At 33.2% G+C, this 12,988-nt stretch overlaps 1 protein-coding gene across 3 annotated transcripts in view; it reads left to right on the top strand.

Annotated features, from left to right (window-relative positions):
- LOC140434840 (protein no-on-transient A-like) overlaps positions 1 to 12,988 on the top strand; it is a 335,075-nt gene that overhangs the window by 16,604 nt on the left and 305,483 nt on the right. For all 3 annotated transcript variants that reach the window (XM_072523410.1, XM_072523411.1, XM_072523408.1), the window contains exons 3-4: positions 2,147 to 2,430; positions 8,151 to 8,394. In XM_072523410.1, the coding sequence (XP_072379511.1) occupies positions 2,147 to 2,430; positions 8,151 to 8,394 (528 nt within the window). The remainder of the gene's footprint in view (positions 1 to 2,146; positions 2,431 to 8,150; positions 8,395 to 12,988) is intronic.

The following is a 12,988-nucleotide window of genomic DNA, read 5'->3' as shown; positions in this document are numbered from 1 at the left end:
TACTTCTATACAATCTGTAAAATAGAAATACGAATTTACCTAAGTAAAACAAACGGGCTGCGAAATATGTAAAATAAAAAGACGAATCCTCCTAAGTAAAACAAACAACATTACAATAAATTTTAGCGCGTTCGGATGGGTAGGATCAAGGACGATCTTTAGTCAATAACCAAATATCGGGGAGCGGTCGATCAATACTCGATCGCAGCGGGAAAGAACGGTGGGCTCTGATAAGTACTCAGAGGTCGGGGCAGAAGTTCTTGCCAGATTAATACTTAGTTTTCCTTGCTCTTTATGGCATTTTATACTCTTGGCCGGTGTTCCAATTCCAGCGCGCATCGTGGTGGTGGTGATCGGTTAGTGGCGGGAATGGGTGCACACAGAGTGCTATATTATAGCTATTGGCAAGCCATAACAGCGTTATTGTTACAATTTGCAGATTGAGGGGTGAAACAGAGCGAGCCCCCTAGTATAATAAAGCTTTTCCTGGCGTGGGAAATTCTGGTTTTTATTATTTGTTCAGGATCAAACTTCCTGCTAATGTAGCAACTTCTTTTTCTAGTTTCATGACCATTATCGATCGTTGGTTATCATGTGGCCTACCATATTCGATATGTGTGACTTTTACCGCAGGGCCACTTTTACCTTGGATCTTTCCCTGAACGATCAGATGCAAAAATTCATATTTTTCAGGCTGTCTCATAATGTGACCTAAGTATTACCTACGGCTTGCGCCTCTTGATTATATTGACCTGTTATGTTATTTGTTTCAGCCGTCTAAGGAACTCCTCATTTCTATTTTTGTCGACCCAGCCTATTCCTAGTAGTCTTCTGTATTCCCACATCTCAAAGGCTTCTAAGCTTCTAAGCTCTAAAGTCCACGCTTCCACTTCATACAGTAGTACTGGAAAGATATATCAATATGTCATTCTAACGCGAAATTCAACACTAAAATCGGGCTCGAAAGTGCTGATTTTTTATGCATTACACGCGTGTGGTGGTCACCAAAATGATCACTAATTGCTAAAAGCGCGCACAACTGATGAAGTGGCCAGTTTCGTGATACCAATCATTCCGGTAAAACATTCAGCGATATTTTTCCATTAAAACATCTGTAAATTTTTACAATTATGATCTTTACGGGGGTGGTTAGTAGAGTGAGCACCAACCACTAAAGGATTAAATATTTTTAAAAACATTCTGAGAATTTTTTTTTGAAAAACACATTATTTCATATTATTTCTGTTTGTGAGTTATTTTTTGGAAATAATTGGAACTTTTTGGATGGAAAAACCGCTCAATAACATGCATTTTTTAGGTAGAAAATCAACAATTTCAAGCGTGAATAACTTGAAAAATATTAACTTACCGAGAAGGCCGTATAACACTTTTGCTGTAAATTGATTTCGATTTCGGGGGTTATTTAAGGTTAAATATTTTCACCCCGAGAAGGGGTGGCACTGACCCCTGGGGTAAAAGCGCACGTCGAAACTATATAACTTTTTTTTTGACATGTTTCCTATATTTCAAATTTCATGTCAATCGAAGCAGTTCTTTAAAATTCTGAGCAAAATTATAAAAGTATCAGATGACATCATACAATTGTATAAATTGCTTTATTCGACAAGAGTAAATTTTTCATTTTTCGCGCCGCACTTGATAATTATATAATAGAATAATCTACATATGGTGTTTTAATTTGTATAAACAAATTATGAAATATAATAATAATATTCCATATTTTAATATAATATAAATAAACTTTTAACTGAAATTAATTTGTAAACAAAACGCGGTAATAACTCTGGCTCCACCTGTTAGAGATTTGGCAAGATTCGGAAATATCAAGATGCATGACGGTAGTTCTTCCTTCCTGGTGATTGCTATAACTTAAATATCTTTATAACGTACTTGAAATTAGCACTGATATACTCTTCTTTTATATTTTTTGCAATAAAATCGTCAAGTAACTTATCGTTATTACGATTAATTATAAAAAACTGATGTCAGGTGGTGTAAATAAGAAAATCATTTGCACTCCGAATGCACGCCTTGTGGTTGTACGTGAATTTTCATTGTACATTTAAAATAAATTTATACATCAGTATGTTGATAAAATATATTTATTATAATCACTGTTTAATAGGAAATACCAGTGGTGAAACGACCGAAAATGATCTAGAAGAATTGTTTAAGCCTTATGGCGAAACAGCTGAAATGTTCATTAACAAAGAAAAAAACTTTGCCTTTGTAAAATTAGACTATAATTGCAATGCCAGAAAAGCGAAAAAAGAACTTGATGGTTCGACTCTAAGATCAAGAAATTTAAAAATTAGATTGGCTCCAGTCTCGTCTTCTGTGAAAGTGAAGAATTTGACTCCTTATGTGACAAACGAGCTATTGGTGTATGCATTTTCTATTTTTGGAGAGGTAAGATGTTAAAAATACTTATATAAGATGTTACTTAGTGTTAGTGTTTTGTAGAGTATTATAGAGTTTTGTAGAGTATATTCTAGTTTTTAACGTATCTTAATTTAGAGTAACAACTTTAATAACCATATCTTTATCTTTTGTTGGATTTTCTTAAAATCCGTGTTCTTTTTTTTCTGTATAGGCTTATTTGTCAATTGATCCTTCGGATTACTCGACGGCTGGATATATTATCTGCGCATTTTTTTTCTTTTTGGTGATTATTTTTCAGACAGCAATATTTTAACTTTAATTTTGCATATGTGCCCTACATTTGCATTCCCTTTTTTTGTTTTACTTTATCATTTCTTTCATGATCAAACTTAACAAAAAAAGGATTCAGAAAGTCTCGTTGCTGAATGTTCTAAACGAAATTGTTAACCACCATAACAGAAAAAATTAATTTGAAATAAACTCTAATTTTTGTTGACTGCCAAATTCTTTGACGTTCAGCGGGAAGTCGGCAACTTCATTAGATGTAGCTTTGCCAGTCGAAATATCAAACAACTGTTGGTGATCAATTGTACCATTCCCTTTATGATAGTGTCCAAGTTTTTTGTGTCCTTTTGAATTTTGTTTTTTTTTTGCAAAAAGTGTTAAGTATCACCATCTTTATTAGTTAATCCAATATTTTCTTTTATAGTTGATAATATTTGTGTACTCATGCTGTGGCTGAGTACTCATGCTTTATACTTACCGTTTGTGTAAATTTTTTTTGTTCAACTCACTAGTAGAATTTACAAAAAAGTCATTTTTTAGTTATTAATTAATTATAGTGTAAACAAAATTATACCAGGCACCTCTTGTTTATTATAATTTTTAACATACTAAATAACATACCAAATAATTTTTATCTATTAAACAGATCGGTAAAGGTCTTTGTTATATCGGATCCTCTATTATAGCATGCAAAGATATAGATAGTACTGTAATTAGTGACAAGGAACAGATACTTAACAAATGGGCGGATTATTTTGAAGAACGGCTGAATGACTATCAGCCGTTCAGCAATCAAAAATGGCATGGAGGCTTCCATGATTCAAATGAATGAAAACGATCGGCAGCGACTCCTTACCGAAAAAGAAATTAAAGATGACATTTTATGATTGAAAAATAACAAAGCCCCCATTTTGGATAATCTCCCTGTCGAACTTTTTTAAAATGGCGGTGATACCCTTTTAAAACATGCATAAATTAATACCTGAAATCTGGCAACAAAAAGAAACACCTGCAGATTGGAAATGCCCAGAGATTGGAAATTGTTAACTGTCCAGTTAACAAAAAGGGAGACATGATGGTATGTGATAATTATAGAGGCATTACCATACTCAATATAGCATATAAAGTACTGTCCAACGTTTTAAAAAAGATGCTCTCCTACGCCGAATCAATAGAGGGAGGATGTCAGTGCGGCTTTCAGCCTAATAAATCAAAAACGAACCAAATATTTACAGTGAGACAGATTCTTGAAAATCCCTAGAGTTCGGCGTTGACACCCTCCACATATTCGTGGATTTCAAAGCCGCATACGACTCAGTTAATAGATATAAACTTCTCCTGGCTGTGGTGGATTTCCAAATACCGATTTATCTTATTCAGCTAACTGAATTTATACTCACAGGAGCAGCGAGCATGATCAGAATTCAGAAAGATCTTACAAGACCCTTCAATTCCAAATGGACTAAGATATTGTGATGCGCTATAGTGTTTTTTATTGATTGTTGTTCTAGAAAAGATAATTTGAAAGTCCCAGATTAACACATATGATACTATCTTTAACAAATCTGTACAAGTTGTTGGATATGCAGATGACATCGACTTCATAGCTAGGTCCACAGAATCTCTGACCGATGCATAAATGCCCAAAAGACCAAATATACGTGCTGTACTAGGTCAAGCAACCAGACGCCTAGAAGAATAATAATTGATGATTTAGAACTGGAAGGTGTGGACATCTTCATATAGCTAGACTCGCTGTTGACTATAAAGGTAGAAACGTCAGCAAAGAAATTAATAGAGAATACTGTTTGCCAATAAATGTTACTATGGCTTGAGAAGACAGATGGCCTCAAAACAATCCAGAAAAATTAAAGTGATAATTTATAAAACGCTAATAAGAACAGTGCTAACATATGGAGTAGAAACATGGCCACTTACACAGAAGGACCGAGAACTACTTAGACGTTTCGACCGAAACGTCCTAAGAATATATGGAGGAATAAAAGAGTAAGGTTTTTAAAAAAGCTTGCTCTTTTATGCAAGAAATTAAACCATATCAAAAACCTTAGCAGAGTAGATGAGTCCAATATTTAACTTGCTTACTACCATTATAAAAAAGCTAGTTAATGTATAAGTTTTTTAAGATAGGAATGTGGTAGATAACAGGCTATCACAATATGAAGAATAAATGAAAAATTTTATTATTAATTTCAAAATAGACATAATGCTTATATCTAAGACACACCTCGCTAATAAAAACCCCGTTAGAATTCCCACTTGCATACTATAGACACTCAACACTCTCAGTTCACTAGACAGTTCACGGAGATACAAGAAGGATCACGATCATGTTTTAATAGCAGGAAACATTGAAGCTGTTAATAAAGGTAGTACACTCTTTCTTTAAAGTAACTGGAAATATTTTGGAATCCTCTTAGACGAAAAACTAGAATCAAATTTTCCATTCAATTAATTTCCAAATCGAAGCAGTCTTTAGTTGGGTGGAACACAATTACAGATATATTCTCGGTGGTAACTTTAAGACACATTGCTTCGCAAGAATTCCAGAGGGAATCCTCAATGCTAGCGAACAATGGTTGACGAAATGGTACATTACAATAAACGAAAGTAAGTTCGTTCTTGTAGAGTTTAAAAACCGCAAACAAACCTATCTATCAAATATTCTCAGCAATAAAAATACACATAAAGATGCCAAGTACCTGGGTATTTATTTTGATAGGACATTTATGAGAATTGGATTTGTACTAAGCAGGTTTACTAAAAATTACAAGAGCTAAAACTGGCTCTTGTTACGCCAATTAACTTCGTCAATAGAAAATAAGCTCTTAATATACAAGGTGATCATCAAAACCATTTGGTGCTATGATATACATCTAAATATTAATAATAGTTCAATCAAAACTGTTACGCATGCTTACCAACGTTCCTTGGTATATTCACTAATGCAATGCAATGTAATTATTGCAAAAGACTAGAATATGAAGGCTGTAAAAGCTGAGTTATTCCGAGAATTACGACCAATACATTCTATTGTTGATTATACAGACTGTATACAGGTTGTCCAGAAACTCTCCTGACAAACGAAGACCAGAGATTCCTCAGATAATTTTAAGACAATTTAACTCAATTCACTTTTTTGTTTTGAAAAACGAAAACTGGTACGGTTATTTATCCTCCAGAGTTAAATTCGTTATACTAGAATATTAAATTTTCAGGTATTCTAGTACTAAAAGGCACTCTTACTTTAAGTCGGTAGGATACACAATTTACAAGCGTCATCTTCAAAGAGCTCTAGCCACCTTAGAAAGCATTTTCGGACTAGATGAATTGGGTTAAATTGTGTTAAAATTATCTGAGGAATCTCAAGTCTTCGTTTGTTAGGAGAGTTTCTGGACGCTCTGTATGTATTGAAATATAAAAAAACTAAAGATCAAATTATTTCTTTTTTTTAGTAGGCGAGGCAATGAAGCAATAAACCTACCAAGTTTTTGCAGTATAATGGGTCTCAATTAAACTTTTTGCATTCAATTCGTATGGGGGTCAGCACATTTTGTGAAAAAGTATGATGATGTGGAAAAAAAATTTAATTATTGGATTATTGAATTGAAAAATTGAAGTGATGACAAATGATAAACTTGGGGTGTGATGTTCTTCGGAGCACCTCGTGCACCTGGGCCTCGCCTCCTGAAGTTTTTTTTGGAAATTCTATGGAAAATCAGTACAAACTCATTACTCAGGGATTTTTGCGGTCTTTGAACACTAATATCATGTCGGCGATGGTGTCCGAGGTACCTGGGGCCCTCTGGGCCTCGTCTCCCAGATTTTGGTAGAAATTCGATACAAAATCAGTGCAAATTCATTACTCGGTGGTTTTTTGGGGTTGCTGAAAAGTAATATCATGTGGACGATGGTTTGTTAGGCACCTGAGGTACAGGAGGCCCCGGCTCCTGGAGTTTTGTGTAAATTCGATACAAAATCAAGTCAAACTCATTACTCTGGGGTTTTGAGATCGCTTAACACTAATATTATGTCGACGATGCAGTCCAAGGCACCTTGTGCTCAGGAGAGAGCTGGTATCTGGAGTTTGTGCATTGGAGAGCATCACCATTATGATATTAGTGATAAGCAATCGAATTTTCACAAAACGCTAGGACACGAGACCCAGGGGGCACAAGGTACCTGGAAGACCATCGCTCTCATGATATTCGTGTTCACTGACTCCAAAAACACCCGAGTAGTAATTTTGAAATAATTTCCGTCAATTATTTCCGAACTACAAATTTATAATTTTTTATTACTTGGAAATGCACTTTGGAAAATGCATTTTCTTTGTTCAATAATGCAATTTTCATTTCTACATCATCATTTTTGTTCACCAAATGACACTCATATGAATCGAATGCAAAAATGTTTCTATGATGTTTAAATGTCTGATCATAAGTTTTTATTTTGTAAATCTGAATCTACAGATCAGAATGAACATCAGAATACTAAGCCATATATATATATATATATATATATATATATATATATATATATATATATATATATATATATATATATATATATATATATATGTGTGTGTGTGTGTTTTATTTATGCGTTTACACGACTATCCGGTAGGGATCTATGGAAGAGTATCACCGAGACGCAAGCCCTCATCTCTTACTCCACCATAGGTAGATCAGACACAAGCATATACTAGACTAAGTAGCAGATTCACTTAGATTTTTAAACTACCGCGTTAGTTACCCTTTTTGTTTTTCTGGACAGGGCCAGAGCCTGAACCATCGTCTGCTAAACAATTCGACAGTGAAGTGAATGCGAGTCGGCCGCTTGTCCCGCTTGGCGATCTGAACTACATACAACAATAGACGCTATACTTAAAAAACTGAAAGTTTTTGAGATGTGGTGTTAAAAGAGAATATTAAATAATCAAACATTAATATTGGCAGACTTAATAATAAAACTGTGGTAATTATAATAAAGAAAGATAAAGAAATCGTAAAAGCCAGTAAAACCAGAAAATTTAGGTGGTTTTCGTTCATCATGAGACAACCAGGATCTAATGATGTTACCAGAAATATTCGGAAGGAGACGCCCAGGAAGAACATGATGACTTAAAAACCTGAGGCTAAAAACTAATTTTTTTCCGGGTGGCAGTTAATAAGATGATGATCGCCAATTTGATATTCGATATGTCTGCTAAGCGGATACAACAATTCAAAAAAAGTATATGCAATATAAAATTTAAAATAACTTTTCTGTAAATTTTTTAAATTGAATTGAAGTTTTACACATAATAATGCTCATCAATATTCTTACAAATTTTAGGTTATAAACTTAGTTATGGCATTAGTAAAAAGTCTCTGTTTTATTAAAAACTACAGAACAAAACTACTACAAAAAAACACTAAAAGATCTTGCATTATATTTTATAGGTTGAGAGAGCTGTCGTATGCGTTGATGAACGTGGCAAACCATCAGGAGAAGCTATCATCGACTTCTCAAAAAAAGGTTCAGCTTTGCAGGCCATTAAAACATGCTCAGACGATTGCTTCCTTTTGACTAGTTCATTAAGACCATGTATAGTGGAACCTTTCGAATACTCAGACCATAACGATGGTTATTCTGAAAAAGATATTCAAAAAAGAAATAAAGATTATCAGAATGAGAGAAGCACCGGTAAGTAGCAAAAGAATATTTATTAAATATAGTTGTGAATTATGCTTGTTTATTTTTAAATATATTTTAAACTAGCCTCCTAGTTTTTAATAAAAATATTGATTGTATGGCTGATGTAGAAACTAAATTAAATTATACTAATACTAGGCCCAAATCTATTCCTACAAAGTTTTCTAAGGGCTAGATAGAATATATTTCCTGTGGAAGAATTATAGCTCTTAATGGATACAATTTAGGATGCCGGCATATTTGAGTAAGGAAGACTAAAGCATGTAACACTATATCAACCGAGGTGTAACAATAAAGCTACCATCTAGATCATTTGGTGCCAATTGTTTAACAATAAAATGATATCTCAGTCTTGTAACTTTAAAACAACACTTGAAAAGCCATTTTTATCATTAGGGCTTCGACTAGCTCTTTCTCGAGTCTAGGTACGTCTTAACGCAAACTGTGCAATGAGAAATTTGCAAGGACAAATAAAATATTATACTAACTAATCATATTTATTAAATATAAAGAAACACAATTTAAGCAAAAAGAAAGGAATGATGCTTAAGCTTTAAAAATAAATAAATAAAAATGTAAAATTTACTCATAGCTAATAGTGTCTCTGTAGGAGAGCTAAGTGTAGCTTAGTAGGAGAGGATGAATGTAATCACACATGGAGCTAATTGCAGATTTGACATGGATATGTATGTAGGTTTCAATAGAGATGTTGATACATTAAGGTAGCAGTTAATATTGTAGGCTTGCTATATCAGTGGCATCAGCTTGCTACAGTTGTGGTGAACACCACGTGGTGTCAGTTGTGGTGTCCTACCAAAAAGGGAGGACAAGAAAACTCAATATATAAAAAACATCATCATCATTCTGGCTTTACAACCCTGCGTGGGTCCTAGCCTCCTCAAGAATTTCTCTCCAGTCGTCCCTATCCATCGCCTTTCTCCGCCAAGCACGTATTCCCATATTTCTCATGTCTTCATCGATGTTATCAAGGAACCTTGTTCTGGGTCTTCCTCTTCTTCTCTGACCAATGGGTATATCAAGGATCGTTTTTCTAGCTGGGTCATTTTGTTCCATCCGCATTACATGTACTATCCACCTCAGACGTCCTATCTTAATATGTTTTACGATATCAGGTTCCTGGTATATTCTATAAAGTGCGAAGTTGTATCGTCTTCTCCACACTCCATTGTCATTCACTGCTCCATAGATTCGCCTTAGTACTTTTCTTTCGAAACATCCTAACATGTTTTCATTATTTTTTGTTAGTCCAGGTCTCTGAACCATATGTTAGGACTGGTCGTATTATTGTTTTGTAGAGTTTTATTTTTGTATTTCTCGATATAATTGTGGATTTAAGGAGGAGATTGAGCCCAAAATAGCATCTCTTGGCCGTGCAAATTCTGCGGTTTATCTCTGCGGTAGTATTATTTTCAGTGTTAAGGAACGCTCCCAGGCTCCCAGGTATACAAATTCGTAAAAAATATATATAAATATACAAATATATATAAAAAACTATAACAAGAAATCTTGTGTTAGCGAACAGCATAAGTTAAATATCTTGCTTTGCTATGAGGTTCCAGAAATTTAATAATTGTATAGAAAAAATTAGCAATGACAAGGACAATCAAATTAATATAATTTTGAATTAAATATTCTATCTGCATATCTTTTAAAGGGTTTAATAGTCCAATTAAGTTAGTTCTTTACTCGACACAACTGTATAGACGCCATTGACAGTTGAAATGTGTAATATGAGATACTATAAAAATACTCTCATCTAGGGATTCATCAATTTTTTTTGTGGATCTATTTTTAAATAAACGATTAAAACGTCAAACTCAGTATTTCTCTCATAACTTATAAACTTGTCTATTTAGAAAGTTGACGTCAACAAATGAGATATGCTAAATTAAAATCGACTAATAAAAAAAGTTATTGCAAAATGATCAACAAAATCGATGTTTTTGAACATGGTTAATAACTGTTTTTTATTAAAATTTTTTTAAATGTACCTGAACTTGAGGTCTTATCGTGTTTCAATTGTGTGCAAAAGATGGGCCAGATCGGTTGAATAATTTTTGCAAAATTTGATTTGTTTATAGGATTTTTTGAAAAATTAGCTAATTTTTACGGCTGCTCCAGATAACTTTACTGAATCGATCTCAATAATCTGGGGCTTATTTTCTTTGTAAGACGTATACTGGTAACCTATGGAAAAAAAGTTTAAAAAATTTCATTTATGTATACAAAATGATAGGACTTTTTAAACTTAAACATTTATAATAACTTCGTAGAATTTAGTTAAAATTAAACGACTAAAAAAGATTCGGAAAGCTGGTTAAATACACAACTTTTAGAAAAAAAGTTTTTTTAATCACTATTACGTTAATTAACAACATTAAGGGCTGAAATTAACCAAACTTTTGTAAGAAAAGTCAAAACAAGTTTTTTTAACAAAAATTTCAGCAAATAAAATTATTCAAAATTGTTTAAACAGGAATTTTGTAAGCAAAGAGTACTTTGCGTTCCGACTAGAGTAAAAGAAGTGGGCGTAGCCGACTGACGGCCAGCCGCACTTTTCAAAAAATCCAACACAGTTTCAAAATAGAGCGCTCGAAAAGAAATGGCATATCTCGGGATTCACTGGACTACATTTAATCTTTCTTTTTTTAAACTGGGGTACAACGTTAAAATAATAACATTTATCATATTTTCATTGCAAAATTAAGTGACCTTTTATTGATATTTTTTTATTTATTTATTTAAAATATAATTAGATTATAGCATGTAATTCATAAACATTTTTAAATTGTTATTTATAAACAATTTTTCCATATACTTACTATAATTAACTTACTGCGAGTACTGCGAGCTCACTTACACCTACACCCTAGTTCAATATTGTTCTGAAGCTATTTGCTTGTGGCATCTTAAAGTAATTACTATTTTAATGGGAATAAGCCACAACTAAAGTAAGTTTATTGACGGTACAATTTTCACTTCGGAAATCGTTCTCAAAATACAAACATTAATAAATTAAACAAATTTTGCTTTTTGTTACTTGGTGAAAAATTATTCTAATAATTTAATTATATCTGACTCATTTATATTGACAATTCAGATATAAACTATACATTTTAAAGTAAACGACTTTAAAATGATATTGCCAATATTGCTGAGTTGCGTTCCTGAGACGACTTCATTGTAAGATAGTTCATTCGATTACATGAAATCAACTTTAACTTCAGAATGTCCGTCAGAAAGAATCTTAGCATGTGATTCGTCTTTAAAAAGACAACCACATGCCATGATGACAGTAAAATTCTCCTGTTAGTGATTCTGATCTTTATTCAACAGCTTTGGCAATTACGTGTATCGTGAGACAATCTGTGCTAGCATCAATTCACACAAAATGGTCTTCATTTTAAAGAGGCTTATAGCGAATTATTGAGCTTAAAATACCCAGACCTGTTTTAAACAAAGATAGAAAGGTCGTAGAAATGATAGGATATGCAGATGCTTCCGAATCAGCCTATGGCTGCTGTGTTTATCTTCGTTTCACAGATTCTTCCGATAATTTTTAGTGTCCCTTGCTTTTTACAAAAACCTGTGTGGCTCCTGAATACTGAATACATGAATACTATTCCAAGATTAAAACATTTTTCAGCTTTACTTTTAGCTGAATTAATTGATATGGTAAAATTTTCTCTACACTTACATGTAGGTAAAATCTCATATTTCTCTGATACTACTATAACATTTTCTTGGACTAATACTTCCTCTAACGTCTTAAAGGTATTTGTAGCACACAAAACAGAGTAGCACAGACTCAATCCTTAAATAAAACTTCTAATTGGAGATTCATAAATACGAAAGAAAATCCCGCTAATTACTAACTCGTGGAATTTCCATATTGGAGCTGATAAATTACAATATTTGGTAGAATGGCTCCAAATGTCTGAGCAGCTTCGATTATGAATCAAATACAACTGTTATACCTTCGTGTTATGAGAATTTCCCAGAAACCAAACCCACGGTTTTAATGACCAGCTTATCTACTGTGACAGAATTCCTAGAATTTGCTAAACTTAATGATTACTGCACACTTTAAAGAATTCAAAGAGTATTTGCTTATGTATTGCGTTTTATTCGTCTTTGTCGTCCCAGTTCTTCCAACAAGGACTTGTGTCCCTTGACATGCGAAGAATTGATAAACTCCTTTTAAAACAATTATCCCACATTTGTCAACAAGAATCCTTTTTGGTAGAAATTTAATCATTAAAAGCAAACAAATTGAATCGTTCTAATGGCTTGTTTGCATTAAACCCTTTATAGATGATTCAGGTATCCTAAGAGTTGGATGATGCTTGGGTAGATCCCAATTTAACTATAAGAAACATCTAGCTATTCTTCCTAAAACCACCATCTCACTAAACTCTATGCCGAATCTAAACATATTCCTCTTCGTGATGCTGTCTTCCACTTACATTATCAGCAATTCGTGAAGAATTCTATCCTATAAATGGTCGACATTTAGTCAAAAAAAAAACTCGCAAATATGTTTTAAAATGTTATATTTGCCTAT

Source organism: Diabrotica undecimpunctata, chromosome 2 (assembly GCF_040954645.1).
Source record: "Diabrotica undecimpunctata isolate CICGRU chromosome 2, icDiaUnde3, whole genome shotgun sequence".
NCBI classification, from domain to species: Eukaryota; Metazoa; Arthropoda; class Insecta; order Coleoptera; family Chrysomelidae; genus Diabrotica; species Diabrotica undecimpunctata.
Note: the sequence above shows the minus strand (reverse complement) of the source record. Positions and strands in the feature narration are given on the sequence as shown.